Source organism: Mollisia scopiformis, assembly GCF_001500285.1.
Source record: "Mollisia scopiformis unplaced genomic scaffold LY89scaffold_10, whole genome shotgun sequence".
NCBI classification, from domain to species: Eukaryota; Fungi; Ascomycota; class Leotiomycetes; order Helotiales; family Mollisiaceae; genus Mollisia; species Mollisia scopiformis.
The window spans coordinates 842,976-869,580 of NW_017263590.1; the positions used below are offsets into that span (position 1 = coordinate 842,976).

At 48.9% G+C, this 26,605-nt stretch overlaps 11 protein-coding genes across 11 annotated transcripts; 4 read left to right on the top strand and 7 right to left on the bottom strand.

Moving 5' to 3' along the window:
- Positions 1-962: 962 nt before the first annotated feature.
- Positions 963-3,263, bottom strand: LY89DRAFT_583268 (putative flavin carrier protein 2; the record flags this gene model as incomplete). Its single annotated transcript, XM_018209205.1, has 1 exon — positions 963-3,263. One exon carries the CDS (start codon positions 3,261-3,263, stop codon positions 963-965), a length of 2,301 nt encoding a protein of 766 aa, XP_018072530.1.
- A 1,385-nt stretch (positions 3,264-4,648) lies between these two features.
- LY89DRAFT_668359 (uncharacterized protein) lies at positions 4,649-5,789 on the top strand (the record flags this gene model as incomplete). Its single annotated transcript, XM_018213038.1, has 3 exons — positions 4,649-5,051; positions 5,148-5,443; positions 5,526-5,789. The coding sequence occupies 3 exons, from the start codon at positions 4,649-4,651 to the stop codon at positions 5,787-5,789; spliced, it is 963 nt and encodes a 320-aa protein (XP_018072531.1).
- Positions 5,790-6,354: 565 nt separating this feature from the next.
- LY89DRAFT_684117 (Thioesterase/thiol ester dehydrase-isomerase) lies at positions 6,355-8,523 on the top strand. Its single transcript, XM_018214817.1, has 6 exons — positions 6,355-6,390; positions 6,443-6,938; positions 6,991-7,326; positions 7,380-7,647; positions 7,707-7,754; positions 7,893-8,523. The coding sequence occupies exons 2-6, from the start codon at positions 6,666-6,668 to the stop codon at positions 8,363-8,365; spliced, it is 1,398 nt and encodes a 465-aa protein (XP_018072532.1). The 5' UTR covers positions 6,355-6,390; positions 6,443-6,665; the 3' UTR covers positions 8,366-8,523.
- A 607-nt stretch (positions 8,524-9,130) lies between these two features.
- LY89DRAFT_583145 (uncharacterized protein) lies at positions 9,131-11,556 on the bottom strand (the record flags this gene model as incomplete). Its single annotated transcript, XM_018209196.1, has 3 exons — positions 9,131-10,516; positions 10,669-11,109; positions 11,149-11,556. The coding sequence occupies 3 exons, from the start codon at positions 11,554-11,556 to the stop codon at positions 9,131-9,133; spliced, it is 2,235 nt and encodes a 744-aa protein (XP_018072533.1).
- A 2,004-nt stretch (positions 11,557-13,560) lies between these two features.
- Positions 13,561-17,124, bottom strand: LY89DRAFT_644138 (uncharacterized protein). The gene is made up of 3 exons (XM_018211821.1): positions 16,308-17,124; positions 14,137-14,433; positions 13,561-14,053 (listed from the first exon to the last, which is right to left on the bottom strand). The coding sequence occupies exons 1-3, from the start codon at positions 16,738-16,740 to the stop codon at positions 13,833-13,835; spliced, it is 951 nt and encodes a 316-aa protein (XP_018072534.1). The 5' UTR covers positions 16,741-17,124; the 3' UTR covers positions 13,561-13,832.
- A 370-nt stretch (positions 17,125-17,494) lies between these two features.
- Positions 17,495-18,738, bottom strand: LY89DRAFT_781266 (carbohydrate esterase family 8 protein). The gene is made up of 2 exons (XM_018222468.1): positions 18,512-18,738; positions 17,495-18,463 (listed from the first exon to the last, which is right to left on the bottom strand). Exons 1-2 carry the CDS (start codon positions 18,620-18,622, stop codon positions 17,591-17,593), a joined length of 984 nt encoding a protein of 327 aa, XP_018072535.1. The 5' UTR covers positions 18,623-18,738; the 3' UTR covers positions 17,495-17,590.
- A 1,561-nt stretch (positions 18,739-20,299) lies between these two features.
- LY89DRAFT_706736 (putative endo-polygalacturonase) lies at positions 20,300-21,763 on the top strand (the record flags this gene model as incomplete). Its single annotated transcript, XM_018217549.1, has 5 exons — positions 20,300-20,553; positions 20,601-20,950; positions 21,004-21,134; positions 21,230-21,439; positions 21,490-21,763. Coding segments are annotated over 5 exons (1,142 nt in total), but the record flags the coding sequence as incomplete, so codon positions are not given.
- Positions 21,764-22,065: 302 nt separating this feature from the next.
- Positions 22,066-23,186, bottom strand: LY89DRAFT_717783 (uncharacterized protein). The gene is made up of 2 exons (XM_018218368.1): positions 22,668-23,186; positions 22,066-22,610 (listed from the first exon to the last, which is right to left on the bottom strand). The coding sequence occupies exons 1-2, from the start codon at positions 22,885-22,887 to the stop codon at positions 22,378-22,380; spliced, it is 453 nt and encodes a 150-aa protein (XP_018072537.1). The 5' UTR covers positions 22,888-23,186; the 3' UTR covers positions 22,066-22,377.
- A 127-nt stretch (positions 23,187-23,313) lies between these two features.
- Positions 23,314-25,264, bottom strand: LY89DRAFT_684121 (uncharacterized protein). Its single transcript, XM_018214818.1, has 2 exons — positions 24,181-25,264; positions 23,314-24,129 (listed from the first exon to the last, which is right to left on the bottom strand). Exons 1-2 carry the CDS (start codon positions 24,905-24,907, stop codon positions 23,375-23,377), a joined length of 1,482 nt encoding a protein of 493 aa, XP_018072538.1. The 5' UTR covers positions 24,908-25,264; the 3' UTR covers positions 23,314-23,374.
- LY89DRAFT_684122 (DNA binding methylated-DNA--cysteine S-methyltransferase) lies at positions 25,205-26,079 on the top strand. Its single transcript, XM_018214819.1, has 3 exons — positions 25,205-25,553; positions 25,607-25,730; positions 25,785-26,079. Exons 1-3 carry the CDS (start codon positions 25,439-25,441, stop codon positions 25,963-25,965), a joined length of 420 nt encoding a protein of 139 aa, XP_018072539.1. The 5' UTR covers positions 25,205-25,438; the 3' UTR covers positions 25,966-26,079.
- Positions 25,840-26,589, bottom strand: LY89DRAFT_41315 (uncharacterized protein). Its single transcript, XM_018207348.1, has 2 exons — positions 26,390-26,589; positions 25,840-26,319 (listed from the first exon to the last, which is right to left on the bottom strand). The coding sequence occupies exons 1-2, from the start codon at positions 26,491-26,493 to the stop codon at positions 26,022-26,024; spliced, it is 402 nt and encodes a 133-aa protein (XP_018072540.1). The 5' UTR covers positions 26,494-26,589; the 3' UTR covers positions 25,840-26,021.
- Between the last annotated feature and the right edge of the window lie 16 nt (positions 26,590-26,605).

Sequence of the window (26,605 nt, forward strand, 5' to 3'; positions counted from 1 at the left end):
CGGATGAATGTGCTGGCTCTGATGGTACTTGGTGGCCCTTAAGAAGTTGCTCCGATGGAAGACGGTTTCTTTATTATAGGAGACAATTTACTATGGGAATCTAACACCAGGATATGTAATAAATGGACATAGTGAGTGTGAGATGCAAAGAGCTCACATTAATAGGAGGTACAGTACAGTAAAAGGCACCTTCTTCCATAAGAGGTTTCCTAAGCTGGCACTTATTGCTTGGACATGAAATTAGCTGTTGGGCACCTTCAATACATGCCCAGTATCACATCTTTTCAAGAGCACACAACAGTCAAGCATTGCTTAGTAGACACATTCAATAGATAATCTATCATACACCATACACCATCATCTCTGTAATCCAGAGAGCAAGACCCCATGTTGATTGATTATACCACACTCGGATGCACCATCAACGACTGCATCCAAGCCATCATGCATGCAAAGGCTGCCGAACCCTTTGTACAGTGCAGCTTTAGACCCAGGCTTCCTCCTCAAATGCCATCTCAACAGAATATCGCTACCTTCCCAACCGAAGCCTCCAAACGCAAGGAAAAAGGAAGTTGATGTCAGCTATAGACCGGACCGAGCCTAATAGTATGTGATCTGTGTCGAAAAGTTTTTAACAAGCGCTGAGGCTTCGAGGGCGATTAGAGACGTCTCAATGTACGATATTCTCGTATGCTTCTCCTTTATACAGGATTTTCAACCGGACTCGCCAATGCCATGCAAAATAATGAAGTCGTTCCCACGCACAGCCAGCTGCCGAAGTTTTTGCTGCCGGTGTGAGGTTATGCAATTAAAAGCAGATAACACCTTTCCCATTGTCGAGTAAAGTTCTCGATTTGTGCAGAACGCCGATCAAATCTGGTCATCAGTGCTCGTATCCGGCTCCTCGTTGCCAAGGGCTATTTCATGTTAGTGCTTGGTGCAATGTATCTATGATTTTGGGCTTACCTGGCATTGTTCTGGTTTCTAAAACCTGCAGGACTCGCGTTATGCTGCGATCGGTGACCTCCAGTCGATAGATTCGTACTTGAGTTGTCTCGGTAGGGAGAAGGCGATGGCGCGTTGGATCTGTTATTGATCAACGGTAGATCACTGTTTGGTCGACTCTCGATTGAGCCTTGGTAGAGGTTTCGAGGATTGTCCTGGTAGTTTGGAGGGGGACCTCGGTTTCCTGCTGGGAAGAGTGGTACTGATGGATCAACAGGAGAATGGGGTGGATCTCTGTAGGCGTTGTTGGAATTGGCAGTAGAAGGAGGCAATGGCATGTTGGCTGGGTGTCTCAAAGAGTCAGATGACCAAGACTCGTTGTCATCGTCCAAGTCAAGGTTGTGCTTGTAACCAACTTTATCGCCTCTCGCAGTAGCTCCCAAGGCATCCAACTCAGTAGTAAGCTGGGTTTGAGACTTGATGAAGGATGCTCTGTCATCACTCATTGGCTGGTATCGGCTGTCTGGGTTCTTTCTGATGAAGGCATAGATTGTAGCAATCAATACCAGAATCAAAAGGACCAAGGAGAATGCTGCATTGATGATGAAGAAAATGACACCCATAACACCAGTCACAAGACCTGGCTGGTTGAATACGTCAGTGAATACCAACAAGAAGATGGCGTTCAAGAAATTGACAGCGCAGATGGCGATGTTGAAAGTGTTGGTGCTCTTGTCCATCCAGGGGCGAATGACGCTGGCTCCAATCAAAATGATAGCCTCGATCAAGACCAATGCAATAGCTTGCACGGTTCCTGCGTTCTGTCCAAAGGCAATGAACATACCCTTGACAACAATGTACGCGAGAGTTGGAAGGATGAAGTAGTAGGCGGTAGCTCTGAATTGAACGTAAAGGAAGCCCCATTTGTTGAGACATGAAGGATCCGAGTAGAGAATGTAGGCGGGGTTTTTGTGCATATCTACTGAGCGTTTGGCGATACGAATGACCTTCATGGCTGCCCAAGCGAGTGTTCCAGTCATGCCAAAGAAAAAGAAAATCGCAAGCACAACCTCGGCTGGTGAGTCGACCTGAGTGAATTCCCATAGGCAGAGAATGGTCATTTGCGGGTAACCAATGAGAACCATGCGGAACATGATACCCTTGAGCACGGTGAACCATCCATTTCTGAAGTCCTGGAATTTGTCGTTCTTCATCCATCTCATTCTCACAGCCAGCTCGCAGAAACCCTTGAACATGGCTACGAAGATGATGGTGAAAACGATGAAGATACAGAAAAATGCCAGACCAGTCAAGAATACATTGGTTGACTCAATGGCAGCTCTGAATGCAACTCTCTTGATACCTTTGACAACGTAGGTTCCAGAGACGGTGCTGTCGGCTCGCTTGCTGAGTTTATGAGCATGAGTAAGGAGCTCAATGGTTTTCTCCATTGATCGTTTGGCAATTCCAGCACCGATGGATCGTTTCTCAACTTGTACGGAAGTCGTGGTAAGGCTGTTGAGAAGAGTTGCAGGAGTTCCTCCAGTTGACTTTTGGTACCATGTAGCAATACTCTGCATGAAATCCACCTCGATGATACCCATAGTCCATTGGAAGTTCTGAGTCCATGATTGCACAATAGGTGGTAGTGGCACTGACGTAAGTCCAACAATGGCTTGAGCCTGGAAATATCCGAAGAGAGACAGCGCATTTGCGGCAACGTGGGCAGCAGTGTTCGAGTGTCCAAGTCCAGATGTGACAGCAGAAGCAACCAGAGCCATGCCTGCAATAACAGCGGTAGTCCATCCTACACCCTTCTGATCAACTGTTTGTCCATTCGAAAGGCTCGCCTCAACACAGGCCAAACTGACGTCTGGATTGCTAGTTGCATTGATGACGACTTTGACGTTGGCATCCAAGTCCGGAACACCATACGCAATGCCTGGAATTTGGTCGACGGTCGATTGATCGAGCTGAAGGTTAGATTGAATATCGATTTGTCCAGTTGCCATGGGGCACATTCCTGCCAAGTTCATGTTACATGGATCGAGCGTTTCCTTGATGAACGTGTAGCCATATGCCGTAACCTCGATTCCAAACGAGACATTTCCTTGAATCGAAGATACACCGACGATATCGAAGGTAATTGTTCTGTTATTCGGGGTAAATACGACATTGAACAGACTGGCAGTGAAGCTTGAATTGTCTTGGCAGGTATTGAGGGATTTCGACTCGATTAATTTGACGGCCGAGACGCCGGATAGAAGAGAGGAGAATGAGAGTAAAGTGACGACGGGTGATAATATTGAGAACCTCATGGTGGCTATGGTGTTTGGACGGAAGCCGTCGCGGCGAGGTAGGAGAACGTTGTGGTGACCCGGGCCTCCCGAATAGATCGCGAAGGTTATTGATCCTGGTTATACGGCCCCTTTCAATTGCACGAAGATATACCACTTCGAATGGATATTGTTATTCGGCGTAGGTTGTTGTTGTTGTCGTGAAGACTTGGAGTTATGCTTTCGGAGGGTACGCCACGTTCCTGAATGCGTCGAAAACAGGGCAGCTGATTGAATGACGGATGAAGCGAGGGGCGATCGAGAAGAAGGAGGGAGGATTCGCAGACGCGTGAGTATGTCCAGCTCACAATAACGAGAGAATCTGCGAAGATCCTGGAGATCGAAAGTCGACAGGAGCGAGGTTGTCGATATCGATGCGGAGGTAGGTGAATGCGAAGGTGAAGGTGAAGGTGAAGGCGAACGTGAAGTTTGTGGTTGTAGGAAGAGAAAGGCCGTCTCGAAAAAGGGAGGGAGGGAGTGAGTGTATGAAGGAGTATGCAAGACGTTTAGCAGGCTGGAACTTCTGACGGCGCACTGCAGTGGGTGCAGTGGGTGCAGTGGGCGGTGGCAGGCGTGAGAACGCTGGGGAGTCTCGTATTGGGGAAGGCCTGGGTACGACTTAGCGTGAAGCTGAGAAAGCGCCGGGGGTGATTTGGACCCAGTGGCCAGCCCGCGCGGGCGGTACGTGAGTGGCCAATCTACCATTTGGGATCGAGCGAACCTCAGACTACTACTCGAAGCAGCATAGCTTTTATTAAAGAATACATTATTCAATCCGATCCGATATAGTTCATTACGCGTTGCCCCATGAATCTGGGCTGCTGCCAATCACATACTGCCATTCACCAGAGATCGTGCACAAGTGGAGGCCCTTCAGGAGATCATAAAATGATTACAGTATTATTTATGTTCATTCCCCTGAGCAACGAGCGAGCAATGTCAAATCAGCTTGCATATTTCATACTGTACTGTACTGTACTGTACCTACATATCACTGTACAGTACTTGCGCTGACAACACGACAAGAACGTTCGTGATATTGTCCAGCCGGAGAACAATAATTATCACGAGTGTCTTACGACCTTCGCGTCTCGTGTTGCGTGTTGTTCCTACTGTAGCACTTGTCGTCCTCTTTCTTACTGTATTATTAGGTCATCCATCGGTCCTTCCAGCATCCAGCATTCAGCTACACACACCATGAAAAGCCCCCCAGGTCACATTCACACATTTCATACTGCTGCACTGCACTTCACTTCACTTTACCTCACTTCACCTTCCGGAACGTGTGTTTCCCCAAGAACCACACCGGCCTGGGCCCTCGTCCTGATCACCACGACAATCACCACTCATCACACTCGCCGTATGGGATGGGTGGGAATTCCGCCATTCACCAGAGCATCTGTCTGAACTTGGGCGAGTCCGTGGGCCGGCGTCTCTGTAACAGCTCGCGTCTGCGATGTTGGAAAAAATACAGTAATCTCCTTCGTCTGCCCCTCAAGCCCTTTTGGGGCGACCAGCGCCTTTTGCACAGCCTCCTCCGGACCAGGTCCCCCAAATTTGAGAGACCGCAGACGACGACGAGAAAGGCCTCGTATCAAATCGTTCGGCAGCAGCGTAGTTCGGGTGAGACATGTCATGGCCTGCGAGTCGACTTCGTCTTCTTCGTCGTCGCTGTGAAGCGCAACCCGTTCATGATGCCCATAATTAATTTCACTCACGCTCTAGCACTGATGGTCCATCCCCAGATTCGATGGCAGCAGCCGTCTGATGGTGTGCATCATGACAACATCACTCTGGACGTTTATGCTGAGATTATCCTCGGATGACACTGCATTTGCTGTATAACCGTTACTTGGCGGGCGACAGAAACACGGGTACCTGAACGTGGAAGGCGATCCGAAAGAAAGGTTCGTTCGCCTTGCGTTGCGTTGCGTTGCATGAAGATGAAGATGTCATTATCTCTGACGCGCCGCCTCCTCAAACCGGAGCCCTGCCCTTTCACCCCTCATGAAGCACCAAACGTCTCACAGGATGAGATCACCATCACCGACCACCTGCAAGAATCATTTTCTGCACCGGTGACTGGCCATGGGGAAAACTTCAGGTTTCCGATTGCTGGAACAGGATTTCAAGAGCAGGTGGAGGTTGATTTGCAAACTCCAGTAAGTATGTTTCTGAAGATGATGATCCGCTTGCCGGCTGTTCGTCATTTGGAGGGTGATTAACCTTCAGATATATTTTTAGACAGACCCACGGGCCGCGAATGTCACGGCCGGGATGAGAAGTCAAATACCTACAGTAATGGTAGAGGAAGACCTTCAGATGAAGAAATGTAGAAGACGATGGATAGTAAGCCAAAGCCCGAATGCTCTTCTAGTCATCTCATCCAGATGTCGGCCAATCCGGTTCGGTAAAGTACAGCGTCCTAGAGGCTTGCCGGACAATATTGAAATATGGTCTCGGGAACGGACATCCGAATTGTTGAGATCTGGGTTCCTCGGATTCTGATTCGGTTCCTATTCCCAGAGGATTGGAAGGATCTGAGCTTCGTCAATCTGCGTGAAAGCTGAACCTTGACTAGAAACTCTCACTACAAGTGAATATACCGCCAAACCCAACTTCGGCAAAAAAACAGAGACGAGCGGACTTGGAGGCCACCTATAAAACCCTCACCGCCTTCCTCCCTCGAACTGACAACCAAGATCGTCCCATCAGCACAGCTTCATACTGGGCCTGGCTCCTCCTTGGCTTGAAGGATGTTTTCATATCTGATTCCTTTCCATGAAAGTGTATTACTGTCGCGAACGGTTTGCTGTTGTCGCATTTTTTCAGACGTTGACAATAGACAAGTAGTTGGCAATATATCAACAGTCAACAATAGATAAACAGTTGACGACAATTATTTTCGATATCTCACTTTCTCGATATTGAGCCACGTGATAATGCACATTCTTTTGTCATTTCTTATAAATTTCAAAGCCTGAATTCTTTGATCATACTCCCTGCTAGAATTAAGTGAGCGATCTCTGATTTCAATTCGGAGTTGTAGATTCACAGAAAGCTGTCTTACTTGGATGCGGCTCCAACCTGCATAGGAGTCAAGCGAGGGGTAAGTAAACGTTCAAAGTGAGAACATCCAAAGTCTAAGTGAGATTCTTTAGGAGAACATATATTTACTTACTTAGGAAGTCAATTAGAATATATCGTGACATTCTCTCTCACCTTAATCCTCACAATCTTCACTCCTCCAAGAGAATTTCTTAGTCAGAACCAAGATTTTGAAGCGATAGCCACAAATCTCCAACCCCTCCGAATCTCCCCGCGTATCTTTTCCAAACCTCACTCACAACCCCTCTCACTCAAGAAGGGACAATCTACACCACAATGGCATCTAAACTCAAACCACTCTCCCGTCTCACAAATAGCCTTCGACCCTACATTCGCTCAACAAACATCCAACCAAGATCCTTCTCAGCATGCCCAAGTTACCGAACCGATGGTGTTTACCGCGAGTTAACCGCAATGCGTACCCGCGTCCCCTTCATCGAAGCCTTCCGAAAACAACAAAACGAAGGTTCCCAATCCTCACCTATACCAACCGAGAAAGTCGAACGAGATCTCTCTCCGAAATCAATGTCAGATAGCCATACCCGGATCGTAAGTCCTCCCCACGTGACTCACCTCTAACTCCTCTCTAACAACCGTCCAGATCCTTCCTCTAGCCCGAGATCCGTGGCTTCTGGATTCGTATATCAATAGCTCGGGTCATATTAGGCTCGGCACGATATTCATGGACCTCGATGCCCTGGCTGGAGTCATTGCCTACAAGCACACCGGAGACTCGGTCATGACCGTCACGGCGGCTGTGGATAGAATCACGCTTAAACAGCCATTAAATCAGATTTGTGATCTGGAATTAAGTGGTAGAGTGACGTTTGCTACGGGGAGGAGTAGTATGGAGGTCTCGATTCAAGTTGCAAAAGCGCCTGAAGAGGGGAAGGAGGTAGAAGGGGCGGATGTTTTGATGACCTGTGCATTCACAATGGTACCTCAAGACCCCTATTCTCTATTCCAATCCAGTTACTGATACCATAATAGGTATCTCTCGACCCAGCAACCAAGAAACCAGTCAATATCAGCCCCCTCAAAACCAACACACCAGAGGAAAAAGCTATTTTCGACCAAGGAGAAGCGAACTACAATCTCAAGAAATCGATGCAATCACAAGCACTAAGAAAACAGACTCCCAATGACGAGGAATCGGATCTCATCCACGCCCTCTGGCTTGCTCAGCTAGATTACCACAACCCCAACACACCGGCCAGGAAACCTTCATCCGCGCTCTACATGAAGAGTACCCAGATCCGTACGTCGTTCTCATTCCCTTCCTATATCTATCTACCATTTGCTGAGAATAGCCAACAGATTCAACTCAGATAATGCAACCGCAATACCGTAACCGCCACAACTTCAGTAACCATGCCCTTTCTTTGTTCCTTCTCCTCGCTTCCTTTCACTCAAGCCATGTTTGGGCTCCCGAACAGGCTTCATCCCATTGCCGAAGATTCGGTTCTTAATTTTTTTATGAAAGCAAGTACTAACTTCCTGGAGTGATCTTCGGCGGCTTCCTCCTCAAATCCACCTTCGAACTAGCCTTCACCTGCGCCTCCTCAATCTCGCACACGCGCCCAACATTCATCGCCCTCGACCCCTCCACCTTCCTGCACCCCGTCCCCGTCGGCTCCGTCCTCTATCTCACCGCCACCGTCGCCTACTCCGACTCCCCCCTCCCCTCCCTCGCCCAATTCTCCCCCAACCCATCCATCTCTCCCGACCCAAAGACGAGCCCGAAAGGCAGCTCGCGGATCCAGATCAGGGTCGACTCCAAGGTCCGCAGTATCGAGGGCGGCGAGACGAAACCGACGGGCACGTTTAATTATACGTTTCAGGTGGGCAGGGAGTTGCAGGTTGTGCCCGAGACGTATGGGGAGTTTATGATGTTTTTGGATGCGAGGAGGAGGGGGTTGGTTGTTAATCGGAGTCTGGGGGAGGGGGAGGGGAGGAAGGGGGGTGTGCTTGAGTAGGTTGGATGAGAGGTTGGATATAGGATTTTCTGAGTTGAGAGTTGGGAGCATGTCGAAAGCTTTAGTTGATTTACTCCTTTCATAGCAAACTCGACCATCATACCTCCGTTCTATACATCTATAAAATCTGAACATCCTTAAGACATAGTAAATTGACAATACATAAATCTCAGACCTCTCGACCATCGATTCGTGACTATTGTACTTCGTGATGATGGTACCCTGTCATTGAGGAATTGGGTTTTTTGTTGTGAACGTCTTCCCAGCGTTTTTGAGAGATTGTATCTTTTCTTCTTATTGCTTGAGAAATAGATACAGATATTTGCGCTTTGCGCGCGATGAGCGCCTCGAGCGCTGTCCGCGCTGTTTGCGCTATTCGCGCTATTCGCGGGTGAGGCTCGAGACTACAAAAGGATAGTCTTCCATTGTAATCTCACATCACAGAGGTTACAGTAAGAAGAAAATCGGATTTAGTTGTCATTAAATTGATAATAGGGACGAGGGAAAATAAGATATGAACGTTTGGCTGGGTGTCAAAGTTATATGAATCGTTATATATCATTAATACACACTACGTACAAACACTATTTGCTAATAGCCATCCACTCTTTATATGAATCGCTCGTCTCATTCCAAACAAGATATTAACGTAAAGACAATCACTCGCTCGCTCACCCGCTCCTCTACAGCCCAGCGCCAATATTCAAATGCAATACAATCCATCTTCATCTTCCATCTACAACACCCCATCCCCCCCCTCTCTCTCTAATAATTCTCCCACTGCGTATTCCACGGCTGACTCGCCTTCCGCGCATCATCCCCATGCTTATACCCCACCACCAACTCCTCCTCATCAACCCCACAATGCACCTCGCCATCCCTCCCCACGAACCAGCCCAGCCCGTACTTCTTCCCCACGCTCGCCAGCTTCTGCACCATCTCGTCGTTATTCATCTTCTCCGTCCCCACGAAATCATACAGCATCTTGCTCTGATGGATAAACGCCAGCACGCTCGCAATCGTGTTTGGCTGCCGCGGCAGGAACGGGTGTCTCCTCCTGCTATAAACAAAAGTCGCTACCAGGCATAAAAACGAGAGGATCGAAATCGCTAATCCAAAGGAAAGCCAGAACGAGAGAAACGTCTCCTCGCCCGCATTCTGTCCGTTCTGTCGCCCGTCTCGGCTGCCCAGTCCACTAACGCTACTATTCATCGGCGGCGGCGTATTCGCGAAATCGAGGCCAGAAACATTCGCGAAACTCGTGGAGCAGATAGTCAATACCTCCGCCAACACACTTCCCAGCCCTACTAGGGCGACGAGAAAATGCCCATTCATGAAGGCGCGCACGGGCATCCAACCAAATGCCATAGCGGTGTAATCTAGGGTGAGGACTTTCGGGGAAGCGTGCCGGCGAGAGAGGATGTAGAAGGGTTCTATCATGCGGACGTCGGTTTCGAGGGTTCCCCAGGCGAGTTTGATGGCTACTGCGAGGGCGGTTAGGAACCAGGGGGCTTTGTCGGTGATGGTGTTGGCGGCGGGTTGGAAGAGGACGATTGGGATGAGGATTACGAAGAGGATCATGCTGATGATGAATGGGATGCCGGCTGCGAGTCGGAGCATGAGGGGGTGAGGGTTCTCTGTTCGGGGTCTTTGGTCGTATTTATCTTTCTCTTCTTGTGTGAGAGGAGCGGAAAACTCGGGGGCGAGAGATGAGTTGCGGAGGGAGTAGCGGTGGGATTTTAGGGTTTGGTGGATGAGTTCTGGGTTTGCTGTGTCCATGTTTTTAAAGTCCATTAGGATGTGACTTCGGTTGGCCATGGCTGCGATGCCAGCTATGCCTTTGACATCTGCTACGAGACCTGAGGGTCGTCTTTCGAGTTGCCAGACCAGGATACAGCCCATCACGGCGATGAGTAGGAGGATAACGCTTAGAAAGCGTGAGTAGATAGCGTTGATACGGATTTCCTTGAGGCCGTTGGGGTCTAGTTCCCTTGCGTGACGGTCGGGAGTGAGGTCGACTGAGGCGGCTTGTAAAGTTGGGACGAGTGATACTGCTAGTAAAGTTGCGATGGATGACACCGCAACTGCATAATGCTTGTATCTGAATGCTCTTACCGGACGTAAGAAGTTGAAGAAAGTAATGTAGTCAACCTGAGTAGACAGTCAGTGTTGATGTCCCATAAGAGGAATTGGTTATGAAAATCTCAAAGTCAATGCTCGCCTGGGACTTTGATAACGCCAATGTCCCACAACAAGCTAGCATTGCGAATGATCAAGGCCTGGTAAAGAGAGAGAATACTTACATTAATCGATTCAGCAGCCAAGGCCCCTCCTTCTTTCGACAGCTGATAATACGCTTCCAACCGCTTAACCTCAAAATCCGTGACCTGCCATAACACACCAAACGTGACGGCTACCAAAGTCGGCAAATACTTGAAAGTAAAGTAATTCCAGGTACTCAACGACTGCGCAGTCTGGAAGCTATACAAAGCTCCTCTATGCAACATATACTCTTGTGCAGCTGCTAGTACTACCGATATAATTATAAGTCCTGATAGGTACGGCCATCTCATCGAGAAGGGCTTCCAATTAGGTTGAGGATAGAATACTTCTGTTGTGGGAACAGGCAATGTATTCTTGCGCACATTCTTTGACTTGTTATCCATCTGATCAAAGTCCAAGGTAGATGTACTTCCTCCAGCAAAGGAGCTGATATCGACAGTCGGTTCTTCAGCTTCTTCAGCCTCCTCAGCTTCCCCGGACTCCTCAGGGTCCTCTTCCACGATGACCTTGATGATCTCTCCCCGTTTGTTCGCTTCAGCTTGAGCTACTTCTCGCACCGTCGCTTTTCTCGCTAGTGTTGAATTCCTGAACGAAGGAGCTCGTGCCGTGACATTACGGAAAGACATCCGTCGTGATATCGTGCCAGGCGTCCTCGGTGTCGTAGGTGCATTATTCATCAGATCCGAACTCGTGATGGTAGTCGCGGGCTCCCAACCAGCTCCTAGACCTCCGGTAAGTTTCCCAGCTGCTTCTTGCTTGGCAAATTCCTTGACTTGTTCTTCATTTTGGGGAGGTCCTAGGAATGATGATACGTCGAACGGCATGGGTGATAGAATTGGTACATTCTCGGAATCTTCTTCCTCGACTGTTGAGTAGGCTGTCTTTTGCTTCGATAGGCCAAATGGCATGGCAGAGCTCAACAGACTCATATCTATCTCCTCTTCTTGTATAGTCCCATGTGTCAAGCCAAGTAGAGAACCACTGGATCCAGTCCTCCTCTTGGATAGCCTCTTTGCTCCATATTTACCACTAGAAGAAGGCCTGCTCGAAGACGGGGTAGAGAGTGGTTCGTATGCCGGTGCAGAGCTTCGAAAAGGATTGAAACTCCTGGTGGAAGGCGAAGTAGGCGTCCCAACACGAAGAGTATCTGGAAGAAGTCCTGCCAGCCTGCTCCCACTCCTGGAAGCTTCAGAGGGTGAGCTGATTCCCGAGCTTCCAGTCGACGATAACCTCACACGACTGATATCCACTTCATCTGTTGATCTGGTATGTTCATCCGTAGGAGATGGCAAAGAAACCATGGAATCCCTGTGTCCAGATCCATCATACCCTTCCATCGAGCTCACCGAGGATAGAGAAGAGACTTGGTGCTTCAGATCCGGTCTATTCGAACTCGTGCTCCCGCCATATGGGTAAGGATAAGAGCCTCCTGGGCCATTGTTGGCCATTCTCCAGATATGCTTAAATTCCGACTCTCAAGTGTGTAACAAAAAATGCGAAAATGGTCACGAACGTCCTAACTGCACCAGTATATCAGCATTTGAAGCATAACCACCAGGCTACAACGTCTGGATCGGAAGAGAATCATACATCCGACTCACTCACACACTCACACGCCCGGCGCACGCCTCCAGCAACTAACAGCCAGCCAGTCCCGAACGGTAGCCTAGTATTCGAAGACCAGAAATCCAGCAGCAGCAGACCCAACCCAATCTCCTACGCCCTCAGCAGAAGCTCGGTGATGACTCCACGCCCAAGCCCAAGGAACAAGCTCGTGTCACCGTTCCCCCAAGATCCAGCAACCGCGGTACAATCCGTTGGTTCGTCCGTCCGTTCGTTTCCCAAGAAATCGAATCGCGTCAGGCTCTCCGCGAGGCTCAATCCCCACGCACGCAGGATCTCAGCGTCACAGTTGCAGCAGATGTGAAACCGCCTTTTTTCAATCAATCAATCACACAGTCGAAGAAGACATCGTAGAACGAGAGATCACAATTCGTAAATAAAAAGTGAGCGGCGAGCGAGAGAGGGAGAGAGAAAAGATTAGACGATAAAGAAGGAAGAGCAGATCAGATCAGATCAGACCTACCTGTGCCCGAAGCAGTGCAGTCCTCATTCAGATGAACCATGCCAGCCAGGCCTGGAGCCAGGGCTGAAAAGAGGCACCAAACCCACCTAGTCCTTCCCTGTTCCGTCCCGACCCCAATAAAAGGACCCCCCCGTCCCCCGTCCCCCGTCCCAAGAAGAAAAGAGGCGCGGGAACCACCAATCAACTAAGCGCACCGCGGTCTCGAAATAGCAACACTAGAAGCAACGTGCCGCGCCGTGGGAACCACAGATATCGTCCCAACTGACGACGCGGGCTGCTATGCCAAACGTGCGACCCGATTGCGCGTATTTGGTGCTGTTGTGGTGGGAGAAGAGGGCGATAGGGCTGAGATAGTGTTGAATGACGAGTTTCGGAGTTGGTTTGGGATGGTGATGGGATGCAGGGGCAGGGCGCTGGCGGAGCTCTAAGTTTGATGAGGGGACGGGGTCGGGATTGGTGAGGCGACTCGGAGGAGGAGGAGGAATCTTTGGGGACAGATGACTCGAGTGAGGTGAGAATTAGATAAATCCAGAGGAAGATCCCGTATGACTGTAATTCCTACTGTACACCAGAATGGCGAATCTAGAATTAGATTCCTTAACTTTAGCGTGTTGCTTCAACTCCTACTTCAAAGTCATAACGTTTGGAATCTTGTTTGCCACTTCCTTGGCACTTCTGCAGATCTAAGTTTTGAAGAAATTCCGTTGGTAGAGAATACTAGGACTCCGAGAGAACTCAATATATAGGAAAGAAGTGATATTTTCCTCTTGCGACGGAAAATCGTACGCATGTCGAAAGGAAAGTATATAGAACGAATTTAGAGCTGAAGGGATTTGATATTATCAGCTTAAACGAGAGGAGAAATATCTTGTTCGTCTAAAGCTCTCCTTAGCTAAAGTTCTCTGCGCTCTGTATACAAGAACAGTCCTCATCTAGGTCATTACTCAAATCATACACAGCTCATGCTCCCAAGTCTACCATCGCCATGCTTGTAATCCACAAAGATTGCCACCGCTTCAACCATGGTCTTTCCTTATTATACATATGTACTGTATTTACAGCGTTTCAATATCTTATACACGCCTCCTCTTCTATTCTTCATTTCGTCTTTGGTTTGCCAGCCCATCTTGCTTTGGGCTTCACTGGCATGGACGCTCGCTTAATCGCTTTTGCCTCCTTGGTAGTTCGCTTGCCAATATCCCAGCCCCAACCTCGAAGGGTCTGGACAACCTTGGGTGTGACGGCTGCTGCAAGGGGAACTCGAACGAAGATGAAGGATTTGTGAATTGCGTATGCTATTGCTAGTTGTGTTGCCAGACCTAGTTGTAATCAGCACTCTGTGGCCTCTAGAGATATCATGTGGTACTGTAGGAACAGCCTGAGGAGAGTCGGGAGAACTTACTAGCATCGCGCTTATGTTCCTCTCTAGCTTTCTCTACGCCCCATACATCAGAACCCGAGGTTTTGTCTCCGTCAGATGTCGTCTCTGAAGTCTGGGGAGAAGCAATAGTCGCGTTTGAAGGTACCTCCGCTGCTTTCACTTGCTCATTGACCTTGTCGATATGTTCATTGACATCCTCTTCGCCTGTGATGGCATGCTCGGCCTTTCTCATGGAGCCACGCCAGTCGTTCCATGTTTGCTTGACCGGCTCAGGAATGAAGCGCTTCACGTTTGAGACTATAAATTCTTCCCATTCTCCTGTTCTTTGTTAGTATATCGTCACGTTTGATATGTAGACAAAAGAAAAGTTGGTCTGTGTAGTGTCCAATCTTGAGGCTCTCTAGTACAGGTGAAGACCTCCATCAATATCGTCCAAAGTATACACCATTAAGGTAAGACGGAGTACCAGGCTCCAAATAATGTTCCGTCGTATGATCATTTTGCCCGAAGTATAAATTTCAAGTCGCAGTTGTGACTTGTCGTTAATCGGACACTTCTCAGCATACGGTCTATGGTGCCATGGAAGGTGGAGCCTCCTCGTCGACTAATCCAGAGCCCACGATTGGCCGCAGTGAAGCTCACTTCGGTCGCCAGACTAAGGATAGCCCAGCCTTGAAATTGTTGATTTCGAGTGATTCTTGAACCTCCACATTCTACTCAATATCCCCATTCAGCCCTTCGCACCCGAACAACTCGACCGGTCGAAAGAGCTTTACACGCAGCAGCAATGGATCTATTGTTTTGGTGAGACTTCCAGCTTTCGAGTATCATGTTCTGAGCCCTCGCTGATTGTAATTTGTAGAAAATTTCAGGAAATAACCAATTGTGGTGTGGCTTTTCACCATGCTGGTATCGATCCTCGAGACCGTCACGCCATCGAAACAGCGTTCCAGAAGGGCAACATCAGCATCATCTGCTGCACATCGTGGAGCCCAGGCGCGACCCAGACCGCTAAGGAAAGCGGCAGAGTAGTACACGGAGAGGTGCCGATGCTCGTCCCGCTCCGTGAAATGTCAGCCGCAACCGTCAAGGCGCCTCAGAGCCAGTCTGAACTCGAAGAACGACTGTAGCAGTGCCAATTTCAACAGGCCCATTGGCACACAAGACCAATACCAGAGCTTCTTGAACTCGCAGAGCTTGTCATAGTCGAATCTAGACATAGGCCAACACACATTGTGCAAAGATGCTCGACGAGGAAAATGCAGAGGCCAAGAAGCGTGGTGAGGTGCCACCACTACGCTGTATTCGAGCATAGGCCTGCTTTGAACACTCCAACTTTTTCAAAGTAAAAGTCCTGATTCCCCGACACACCCAGTGAAGGGCATGCGGCTCCTCCGAAGAAAAGACCCGGCCGGACCAGTGCACGCGGTGAGGCGGATCGGCCAGCTAGGCCCAAGGTTCAACTACGAGCGGCGATCTCGTAGGTGGCGAAGCCATCTTGCAAGCTCAATTAGGTACAAAACCAGCATCTGGTTCCCATAATCTCGACTTCCATGGTCACCCTTCCTCTGTCTTGGCGGCGCAATGATCCTTTGGTCACTCGTTAGGGTCTCGTCCGTATTCGTCCGGAGTGAGATACTTTCTTCGAATCCAGCGATTTTGGTGTCAAGCGTGTAGCTCCGAACCGAGGAAGACAGCGCTTCTTCAGACTCGATGGCTGTTCGGGAGCCCTTTCCACCGATACGTACACGACAACAGAGCTTCATAGCTCCCTGAGCCTTCGCGACACTCCCGAAATGACCCTGTATCCTCCAGCACACTTTCCACCCTCTCTTAAGTCGATGGGCGTGTATATTGGAGTAGAGCTGGACGAATATCCTCCAGAGGCTCCTCCTTGACCAGACTTTGGCTGTTGAAGTCGTCTAATCTGTCATCGATTCTCGCTTGCCACAGCTCCTGTTTTGGTGGTCTCCTCCATTGCCGTGTAATGGTCGGCCATCGCTCATCTAATTCGTCCATATATGGCCATTCTCAGGGTACAATTTCGGCGCGAGTAGCATCTCCCCAACATGAGGCTTTCTTCATCCTCCTCCAGGCCTGGGCTCTCGGCTCTCCTCTCTCCCTCCATTCCTCCTTCACCTTACCTCAAGACTGGACACTACACACTAGCAAAAAGAATAATCCAAACTCACCTATCTTCTCAGTCCCCAAAGAATTCACCAACAAATAACAAAATGGAAAGTCCAGCGCACTCAACGCAAAATACACCCCTACAGCAGACCATCCATATTCCCTACTCAATTTTTTCAATCGTCCGCCTAGAGTAGTGGGTTCCTCACTCGCGGGAGCTGCGCCATTGAGCCGTGGACGAGTCTTATGGAAGTTTCGGAAGGATTGCTGAAATTGTCGAAGGATGGTCGAGTTGTGTAGAGTTGGTCTTCCGTGAGAAGAGAATGTGAACGAGGTGGAGGATTTCGAGGCGGGTGGAGTGGAGAAGGTTCGTCGAGGGGCGGAACGGAGTGGAGTTCTTATTGGGGAGTAGAATGGACGGGTGCTCGATCGTATAGTTGAAGGAAGGCGGCTTGCTGATCGAGGTGCAGCAGCAGATATGGTGGTTCGGAGCATTTTGGTCGAGGATGTTTGCGCCGGGGAATGTAGAGACTGAAAGAGGTGTGTTGAACTCAAGAGCCACTTCTCAAGAGCAGGCTATAATAACGGTCGGTCTGAAGAAAGTGTCTGCAGAACGTGCGCCCCAGTGAGATGTGATATCCCTTCTCTGGGAGTGTATTCCTCCGTTGTTGTCCGATATTTCCGCCGGAAGGGTATCTGCTTCGCTCAACTGTCTGTTTCCGCAGGTGCAATGAAAGAAATTTGAAGAGAATACAAGAGGAGAGGTTAAGCACAAAGCATTGCTAGAACCACTGCAGTCAAATAATGGACGTTGTGTGAGGTATTGTGGTCTGACAGACGGGAAGCCAAAATAAATTTGAGGCTCATTCCAGGTTAGTGAGCTTGCAGGGATACTCTTCAAAGTGATGCAATTTAGCACTTTTTTACGGCGGACGCTAAGTGCCATCGGAGTTTAGAAACTCCTCCTCCGTTCTATGTCTCAGCCAAGTGCACCACGTGTACTTCGATTTCACCGTCACTGGTGTATCATTTCTTCACAATTCTTTCTCTCAGTGTAGTCACAGTGCTAAGAATGTTTGAGCAGTGCTACGAAGTTGATTAAGTTCAAGTACTATTCACATCCAACGTTTGTGCTTGTGTGTTCTATTCTGAGGGTTGGCACAAGTTCGAAAGGAAAACACAACTTATGAGCTCTTTCTAGGAGATAATTCCTTCCAAGTTCATGAAATTCCTATATACAAAGAAGAAAGGGACATATTCTCGAGACACGTCAAGATGCCAATATATACTGTTGAATCGAAGCGAACTTTTCCACCGCCCACTCATCCTTCAACCTTCCTCTCCTTCATGCCAAATAAGAAGTATCCACCCAATCAGCGTAGCCGCTACCAAGAATCGTGGAGATGCTGAGAGCTGAGCTAAGTTTAGTGGAGAAGCTTGCTCTAGTACCTGATGCTCCATCGCCAGTGTTTCCGTATTCCTCGAAGGTCACGTCTTCAGTATTCGGTTCACTGCTGCTCCATTCTTCCCAGCCAGCGCTGTTGATGATATTGCTCAAGACAGTATCCTGGAAGCAGACACGGGCATACTCAGACCAAGGCCGACCGAGAAAGACAGTTCCTGAAGTGGCAGTTGAGCTCGTAGTTGTATCAACAGAGCTCTTGTTGATAACGTAATAAGAGACATCTGATGAAGAGGAACGGCCATTGGCGGTGATAGCTCCACCACCGGCTGACACTCTAATATCGGAGCTGTCGATCCAGGCTATGGCGTGTTGACCGAAGATGAAGTCAACAGCCCCCTCAATGTAGCAGGCTGCGTAGACCTGGTTGCCAGTCTCTGCCAGGAGAGTGTCTTGGTATCCGTAAAGACCGACACCATAGTAACCTTGCTCGGTGTTGTACGCGGCTAAGGCAATAGCTTGAGAACCTTCCCCATAGGTGTTTTTGATGTTGATGTTGTAGAACTTAGTGTTCGCAGCCTCGTTGATCACAGTGCCAGTAGCTTCGTCACTCGAGGCGCCACTGGCAAGAGAAGAGCTGTGCTCAATGTTAACCACATTGCTGGTGTATGATGCCGTATTCGTGGTGTATCCATAGATGGTAAGCGCCGCAGCTCTGGATGGAATGGTGACTTGCTCCGTGTAGGTTCCAGCAAGGATAAAAAGACTTTGAGCTGTGGTGGATGTTGTGCTCAAAGAGTCAATGGCGTCTTGAATCTAATATAATGAGCTGTGTGGACTAGAATGTTCAAAATAATCACTTACGGTAGAATAGGTCCCGCCAGATCCAACAGTTATAGCTCCTGAAGGAGCAGTGGTCCGACTAGTGGCCAAGACTGCAGTAGCGAATGCGGAAATATAGAAGAAGAGATGCATGATTATAGAAGCATATGAAGAGAAGATGAGGAGCTAGGTGAAGGTTGGCCACGAAGGAGAATAAAGAACGAACGGCCTTGGCCTTTAAAGAAAAACTAATGGAATAATTATCTTCGTGGAAAGGAGGAGGACGTACTACGCGGAGGAGTCCACACACAAGGCCCACAAGTGCCGCGGTGGCTTCAGATCAGATGGACGCCGAGGGACTAACAATATCTAAGCAAGGGGAAGAGTGTGGGGAACAGATTTGCAAGGATAGGCTGTCCTGCATTTCGTGCTAGCCTTGCCAGGTGATCTCCCGAGATTTCCAAGGATTGATATCATTCCACCTCTTAGATGTGCAGTCCAGAACTTTTAAAGACCTTCTCAAAAGTCGCTGCGCCTCGCCGTTAGGTGGAGTGCAAATTCGGACGAAGACGAAATTCTTCCACGCTTGCTGTGGTGGATAGAGTGCCGAGCGGGTCTTTACAGGATGTTCGAAACATGAACACTCTACCAGAATCCGTGTGGGTTGAGCAACAGGGATCGCACTTGCACTTCGTTTCGAAGATCACGACTTCTTCGTAGTCGTTTGCTCTGATGGGGAAAGCCACCAATAAGATCGGTGAATTGCTAGGGTTGAGAGGGGGGAAACATGATCATGGGATTTGGGATCTGGAGAAAGTGCTTTTGCCAAGAAGAAGAACACGTACAGACCATGCGGTAGAACTTTCTACTTCGAAGTATGACGCGTATGCGGCTCCTCTCCATGTCCTAGACATTGGACCACTTCGAATAACAAAAGATCGGTGGCGCTCTTCATTAATTGCGATGTGATTTCGCAAGAATTTCTCAAGAGATAGAGTTTTAGGGGTCCACCATCCATCCGACTGAGCCTCGCTCATTACGGACAAGTTTGAAGCCGGGAGATAAGATAACCTTCCTCGCATGAAAAAATGTCCAAGATTAAGATGACGCTCGACTTGAGCAAAACTCTTTTTTGTTGTTCTCGACACCAGCGCCAAGCGGTGATTGATTTGGGAAGGAGCTTTGACATGTTTCCACATTCGTCGGCCATTTCCTCACTTCGAGCTGATTAGGAAAAGGGAAGTCCCGAGCAAGGAGGGAGCTTGTTGATTTGAGGATAAAACAGGTCCACCCCAGCAACGAAAACCCACCAGTCAGCTATGTGAAAAGCGCTACCCCACTACTAGTCCCGACTACTTTCAAGCTTAATCAACTCGAAACTTAAGCGAGGATGTGCCCCTTTTTGTTTGATTCTCCACCAACGACCCTTCATAGAGCCTCAAAACATCGACATAAGATCGACATATTCGACAGGGCCGTAGGTGGACGGTGACTTGGGATGACCTGCCATTCCCGTAAACACACCACGTTCTTTGGTGAGCGATCGCAAGAGAAGCCTTGGGATTCTCGGAGATCTCCTTTGTGTCTCACATATCGTCCAAGATTATGGCATTCAGTAGTACTACAATAGTAAAAATGGGGTTCTGCTATATCTTCGACAGAGCTCTATGTGGGCACTAACTCCGCAGTAGAAAGCACAGTCTTTCCACAAGCCTTTATAACAAGCTCTCCTTGGCCCTCTCGGCATACTCTATCCAAGCCTCATCACTCTTTACATTTCTTGGCTATCTCCTTCCTCATCTCTTGATCCCTTAGCCATCCCTCTCTTCAACATGGTCCAATTACTTCAAGCGCTCGGGCTGGCTCTCAGCACCGCATCTGTGCTTGTTTCTGCTATTCCTATGCCAACAGCTGCCCCTGATCTTGCAAACGCTGCTGCTCTCCACAAGCGTGCATCCTGCACATTTACTGCTGCTTCTGCAGCCAGCAAGTCCAAGGCTGACTGTGCTACCATCATCCTTGATGGTATCACTGTTCCCTCAGGAACAACGCTTGACCTGACAGATCTGACCGAAGGCACATCAGTGAGCACATCCAGAAGAGGTCGCAGAGTGCTTGTTAATGTTACTAGGTTATCTTCGAAGGAACGACGACATGGGAATATGAGGAATGGAGTGGTCCTCTGTTCTCTGTCTCCGGCACCGATATCAAGGTATCGGGTGCTTCCGGCCATGAGCTAAACGGTAATGGCGCTTTATGGTGGGATGGTGAAGGAAGCAATGGAGGCAAGACTAAGCCAAAGTTCTTCTACGCCCACAGTCTCAAAGGAACATCTTCAATTACCGGTCTCAACATCAAGAACACCCCAGTCCAATGCTTCTCTATCGATTCGTCAGAGGGCCTTACCATCTCTGATGTTACCTTCGATAATTCTGCTGGAGATACTGATGATCTGGGCCACAACACTGATGCATATGATGTGTGAGTGTTGTCTGTGGCTTATTTGATGAGTGAAAGAGCTAATAACAGTATAGAGGCGACTCATCCGACATCACAATTTCAGGTGCCATAGTGAAGAACCAAGATGACTGCCTTGCCATCAACTCGGGAACCAGCATCACCTTCACTGGCGGAACTTGCTCAGGAGGCCACGGTCTCTCTATCGGTAAGCCTCCACACCTAACTCTCCAAGTCCTCCAACTTGCTACTCTTTTTAAAGATACTCAACATGCAATTCAGATGACTAACACAATCTCACAGGCTCTGTTGGTGGACGCGATGACAACACTGTCGAAACAGTCCTCATCGAGAGCTCATCCGTCACCGACTCCGAGAACGGCATCCGCATCAAGACCGTCTCTGGAGCCACCGGTTCTGTTTCCGGCGTAACTTTCAAATCCATCACCATGTCGGGCATCTCCGACTATGGTATTGTCTTCGAGCAAGATTACGAGAACGGTAGCCCAACCGGTAGGTCTCATCATCCATTTACAATAACTGCAAAGTCTAATATAATCTAGGCACCCCAACCGACGGAGTCCCCATCACCGGTCTCACCGTCGAAGACGTAACCGGCACGGTTGACTCGGATGCAACGAATATTTATATCCTGTGTGCTTCTGGAGCATGCTCAGACTGGACTTGGTCTGGCGTCTCTATCACTGGCGGCAAGACGAGCAGCGCTTGTGAGAATGTACCCTCGGGAGCCTCATGCTAAGAGGCGGGAAAGCAGTCCGGAGCTGCATCGAGATAAATTGTGGACAGTGCTCACAGGAGAAGGTCTTGAAGGACCGGTTTTATACCTTCTTATATATATTTTTACTGGGTGGCAGGGTTGCACCTTCAGACTTTCTGTTGTATATAGTTATGTTCTTGAGCGCTTGTAGAGACGACGCAGTTGTATGAAAGTTTACTCAACTTAACGATCGTGCAAGACAGACATGCCTTGATGTGAGGATTTTTACTGCCGTAGACAATGGGTCCAAAGATTCTGCATCAGAGATGTGATCGACTGCCACTAAACGGTGCATGATATTACTTCACCACTCATTTATAGGGGTATGGATGTTCAAGTATCTTCAGGAAGATAATCTTTTCAGCAACACGCTGAAGATATGGCCAGGCGTTGGAAGATTAAAAGTAACAGTAGTCTCGAGGATACAGAGTAGTATAGAGATAACCATAGAGAGAGGACAGAAGCACAGCAGAAACAAGATTCGCAGAACAAATCATGAAAGCTTTCGATTCTGGCACGGAATGAGCAAAGCATCCATCTCCTCTCCCAGGGTACAAATGCCCAACGCCTCCCAATGCAGCAACTCCATCTCTATCCCGAGATCCTTTTCCCAATCATACAATCATAAGATGGCCTTCATGACCCCAAAACGCTATGACCTCGAGAAACAACATCACCCTTTCGGCGCTCCCCCCTTCGGCTTCGGCATCTTCTCATACGCATTCGGACTCCTAGCCCTCGACTTCCCCTTCCCCTTTCCATGATCATGTCCATGTCCACACCCACTCTTCCTCGCGGGTCTCGCCGCCCCATCATCCCCACTATCACTATCACTCCCACTCGAATCCGACGAGCTCTCGTCGCTCGACTCATCGATCCCTTTCGGGGCGTGGTATATGCAGCATACTATCTTCTATCAACACCATCTCCAGACAAGAGGTAGGACGAGAGGTATGTGGTTACCTTTACTCTTCTTCTTCCCCATCCCCTCGTTATCAACCACGTCCTCAGCCCACTGTATCCTCCTCCTCGTCTCCCCGCCCTGCACTTCCTCACTCTGCCTCGTCGCGCCTCTTAAATGCAACACCGCCTGCTGAGTCTGCGTCTGCGTCTGTCCTTGCGGAGCTGGGACTTGAGTTTGCGTCTGTCCGCTCGCGGGACCCGGTGCTGAAGCTGCCGCCATCTTGACTATCTCTTTCCTTCTCTTCTCCCTTCGCAGAGCTGTTCTCTATTTTGTATTTCCCAAGCTTCAAGATAAGCGTCCCACGATTCGCAGGCAATAATCGCTCGTTCCTTATTCCCTTCTCTAATCTCGAATGAGCGGGAGGCTCAATCTAGTATCCCTTTGCGAATCCAGCGACGCGCATGCATATGTGGGGTACAGCCGGAGGTGGAAGTACGAGTTCGTGAATCCTTTGTTTCGTTTCGTCGCAGTTTGATGGAGGAGTATTTGTTGGAGGGCGGGAAGAAATATTGTTCGGGGTTGCCCCACGTCGAAAAGCTCCGTCATCAGCTCGGTTTATGCCTTGGCCTTGGCAGGGGTTATGAGGGGTGCCATCACGTGTTGCTTTACAGGTACATTCGAGATGATAGTTTCTTGCCTTGGCTTCTCTTGTCGTATGTGTGAACTGTATTAAAGAAGTCTAGGGTATCTATCTACAATTCTATCATTACAATAACATTAATCCAACCACAAATGCCGCAAAAGCAGCGAAGAATGCATCTACACCCCTATCTCTTAGTCCTAAACTTGGACTCTCTTTCTGCAACACAGCAGTACTCGTTGCTCCCACAGATGAACAACTAGCAGTCCCGCATTGCCACCCGCTAGGACAGCAATTCCCTCCAACGTTAGCTGAGCAAGTCGACCAGCCCGTGGCGCAAGCACCTGTGGGAGTATTGACTGTAGCAGCTGAGCCGACGGGGACGACTACTGTTACGGTACCGCTGATGATAGTAGTTGAGCTAACCGGAGGACAAGAGGTAGTTTGGCAATCTCGTCCCGTTCGACAGCATCCTCCGGCATAGTATGCCTCGCAGGCATAAAAGCCTGTAGGGCAGGTGGTACCTGTTATTGAGGACTGAGTCGAGGTCGAGGAATCGCTGGTTGGTCGGACTGGAGCTACGCCTGATACTGTTGATGTTCCAGTTGTGCTGGTTGATACCGTAGTTGTGGTAGTTGTCGAAAGAGGGGCACATGAAGCTCCTGAAGCGCAGAGTCGGTCTGTTGGACAACATCCTCCTCCTAGGCTTGCTGGACAGCTTTGGTAGCTCGACGTACAGGTCGAAGATGTGGACGAGGACGATGATGAAGTAGTTGACGTCGTGGTAATGACAATAGTGCTAGTTTGCGTCGAAGAAGAAGCTGTAAGTGTGACTGTCTGAGTGATAACTGTAGTGATAACCATAGAAGGATTGATCACGCCTGCAATATATTAGCAACATATCAATATCTTAAAGGAATTGAAAAACTCACAACCAACAGTGGCACACACATAATTCGGTATACAGCACCCTCCACCAACATTATCCGCACAAGGCGTATTCGGAGCATTGCAAGTCGTGACCGTCCCACCACAAGTACTTCCCGTCGGACAGCATCCAACAGGTCCCAACCCAGCATCCTGAATAGCGAAGCACGTCTCTCCTGTTGCGCAGCAGTAATTGGGTTGACCAATACTAGAACAATCCGCCGTGCCCGTTGGACAAAGAAAGCCTCTCTTCCCCAGCACCGCCAAAGCATTTCGTGCCTCCAAAGCTCTCCGAGCTCTCAAGTTCCCATAACTCGAATCCTCCGTATGCAGCATAAACGGCGGTCTAAAATCCAACACCGCAGAAGCATTCGCCAAAAGCCTAGCTTCCTCTTCCTCATCTCTCTTCCTTAAAGTATTGCTCGAAATATCCATCAGAGTCATCTCTCCCTCAAACTGCCAATACTCCATATAGAACTTCTCCCCCTCATCCGTCCCCATCTTCATAATTCCCACCGGAGCCCTGCCCAACCGCAGATGCTCCTCTATAGCTTCGAGATCCCGACGCCGGTTCGGCGGATCTTCTGGCCAGTACTTGACGTGTGGTGGGAGATTGTACGGCCATTGTTTCGGGGACTGGTCGTCTTCTGTGGATAGAACGGAGGTTGTATGTAAAGCTATCAAGGTGAGGATTGATGCCGGGAGAGCTAGGATGCTCAAGTTGATTCGCATTGTGATATTTGTTGGAATATGCAGGTTGATTCGAGCTTGGAGATCTACAACGAGGCTGCAGAGCCTGATCACCACAACAAATTGCTGCGCTCAAAAAAAGCACTCGATTATCAAAAAGTCCTCTAGTAATGAATAAAAAGATTCACCATCTTGAAATCCGATTGCAGGTGGCTGGGAAACCCAATCAAGAAAATCCAAGCGTCAGCCGTCACGAACTGCGTGGCTGGGAACCACCCACTCGCAAGTCATCTCGGGCCTCTGCAGCAGACGCCTTACCGATTCGCAAGCATGAATCCTGTACGAAGCTGCAGCAAACAAGCCCTAAATCCCGACTACAGTACATAGAACTACAGTAGATTAGGAATCTCCAAGCGGCATCAACGAAGATCATATCAATCCCCTCCTAAGACAGGCCTTCACGATTAGTTATCATTCCCATCACCTGACATCCCCTATCCCCTCTTCTTCCATTGACTCACATCAACCATGACCATGAAGCAAAAACCCAAGTAAATAACGAAACAAACAAACATGCCCCGAACCGACGAAGCAGAAGCCTTCTTCCACGCTGCCTATACCGCCATCCAAGAGATCCCCTACGGGAAAGTAACCAGCTACGGGCATATCGCCAAACTGATCGGGACTCGTAAATACTCCCTACTTTTCTCCCTTTCTCTAGCTAATACAAACGAATAAAAGCACAACGCCCCCGTCAAGTGGGAGTCTGCCTCAAACACCTCTCTTCGGACACCACACATAATTTCCACAATGGCAACGTTCCGTGGCAGCGGGTTATTAATTCAAAGGGGATGATTTCGCCTAGGTAAGGTACAAGTTTTTCTAGATGAAGAACATAATTACTGATTGTTTTAATTAGGGGTCATCCATCTGGAGCAGCTAATCAGGCTCGGGTGCTGCGGGGTGAAGGCGTGACGGTCAATTCGGGGAGCTTGGGGGAACTTCTGGTGGACTTTTCGGAGTATGGATGGTTTCCTCGACAATTGCCGAGTGAAGAGGCAGCTGGCTTGACACCTCACATTGACTCTGATGAGGAGTGAGCGAAGTTGGCTCTATCTACTGCAGTGTTAGAAGTAGTCACCAAGCAAACAAAGAATCACAGAAACAATGCTATTTGTGGAAAGGTGTTTCTAGGCCTAAGACTATGATACATGTCATCTAGCAGAATGTATCTGCAAGAATGGAGGCCTCCATAACACCCTCCACACGTCCTCGATAAAAACCCATAGTCCCTAACGATTCCATCTGCCAGTCTGATCAGCTTTCGCCACGTGCACTGACTCTTGTCTTGAAGAGACTCGAGCTTTGCCAATGGTCCCTCCCTTCCTCCCGGGCTGCAATTGGAGTATTGTCCAATCTCAGAGCTGTTTGGAGATGATCGTCGGCAACCTTTGCTGTACAACATCAGATCTCTTCGCGAAGGTGTAGTATTGATGTCCACAGCTAAGCAAAATATAAACGCACAACTTGCGTCCAAAATGACACGTGAAAGCGTCCATGTCCGATGCTTTGACAATTGCCAGTGGCAGCCACCGACCAAGCAAAGCGAGACGATTCTCTCTATTCATGCAGCCGTCCTAGAATATGCACCGTTTCCCATATCAAAGGGAAAAAGCAATATTATAAAGCTGTAAATACGGGTGATGCAGAAGCATCGACGCCGTAGATATTGTATGAATT

Excerpts from the sequence above, each read along its gene's own strand:
- LY89DRAFT_684117 (XM_018214817.1), top strand. The coding sequence starts at position 6,666 with ATGGCATCTAAACTCAAACCACTCTCCCGTCTCACAAATAGCCTTCGA. Across the intron at positions 7,327-7,379 it reads TGACCTGTGCATTCACAATG|GTATCTCTCGACCCAGCAAC; the intron begins GTACCTCAAGAC and ends ATACCATAATAG. Across the intron at positions 7,648-7,706 it reads CATGAAGAGTACCCAGATCC|ATTCAACTCAGATAATGCAA; the intron begins GTACGTCGTTCT and ends AATAGCCAACAG.
- LY89DRAFT_644138 (XM_018211821.1), bottom strand. The coding sequence starts at position 16,740 with ATGCTCCGAACCACCATATCTGCTGCTGCACCTCGATCAGCAAGCCGC. Across the intron at positions 14,434-16,307 it reads TTTGGGGACTGAGAAGATAG|GAGAATGGGAAGAATTTATA; the intron begins GTGAGTTTGGAT and ends AACAAAGAACAG. Across the intron at positions 14,054-14,136 it reads GGAACATAAGCGCGATGCTA|GTCTGGCAACACAACTAGCA; the intron begins GTAAGTTCTCCC and ends GATTACAACTAG.
- LY89DRAFT_781266 (XM_018222468.1), bottom strand. The coding sequence starts at position 18,622 with ATGCATCTCTTCTTCTATATTTCCGCATTCGCTACTGCAGTCTTGGCC. Across the intron at positions 18,464-18,511 it reads CTGGCGGGACCTATTCTACC|ATTCAAGACGCCATTGACTC; the intron begins GTAAGTGATTAT and ends TCATTATATTAG.
- LY89DRAFT_717783 (XM_018218368.1), bottom strand. The coding sequence starts at position 22,887 with ATGGCGGCAGCTTCAGCACCGGGTCCCGCGAGCGGACAGACGCAAACT. Across the intron at positions 22,611-22,667 it reads GGGGAAGAAGAAGAGTAAAG|TATGCTGCATATACCACGCC; the intron begins GTAACCACATAC and ends GATAGAAGATAG.
- LY89DRAFT_684121 (XM_018214818.1), bottom strand. The coding sequence starts at position 24,907 with ATGCGAATCAACTTGAGCATCCTAGCTCTCCCGGCATCAATCCTCACC. Across the intron at positions 24,130-24,180 it reads TGTGTGTGCCACTGTTGGTT|GCGTGATCAATCCTTCTATG; the intron begins GTGAGTTTTTCA and ends AATATATTGCAG.
- LY89DRAFT_684122 (XM_018214819.1), top strand. The coding sequence starts at position 25,439 with ATGCCCCGAACCGACGAAGCAGAAGCCTTCTTCCACGCTGCCTATACC. Across the intron at positions 25,554-25,606 it reads CGCCAAACTGATCGGGACTC|CACAACGCCCCCGTCAAGTG; the intron begins GTAAATACTCCC and ends AACGAATAAAAG. Across the intron at positions 25,731-25,784 it reads AAGGGGATGATTTCGCCTAG|GGGTCATCCATCTGGAGCAG; the intron begins GTAAGGTACAAG and ends TGTTTTAATTAG.
- LY89DRAFT_41315 (XM_018207348.1), bottom strand. The coding sequence starts at position 26,493 with ATGAATAGAGAGAATCGTCTCGCTTTGCTTGGTCGGTGGCTGCCACTG. Across the intron at positions 26,320-26,389 it reads TGTCATTTTGGACGCAAGTT|CAAAGGTTGCCGACGATCAT; the intron begins GTGCGTTTATAT and ends GATGTTGTACAG.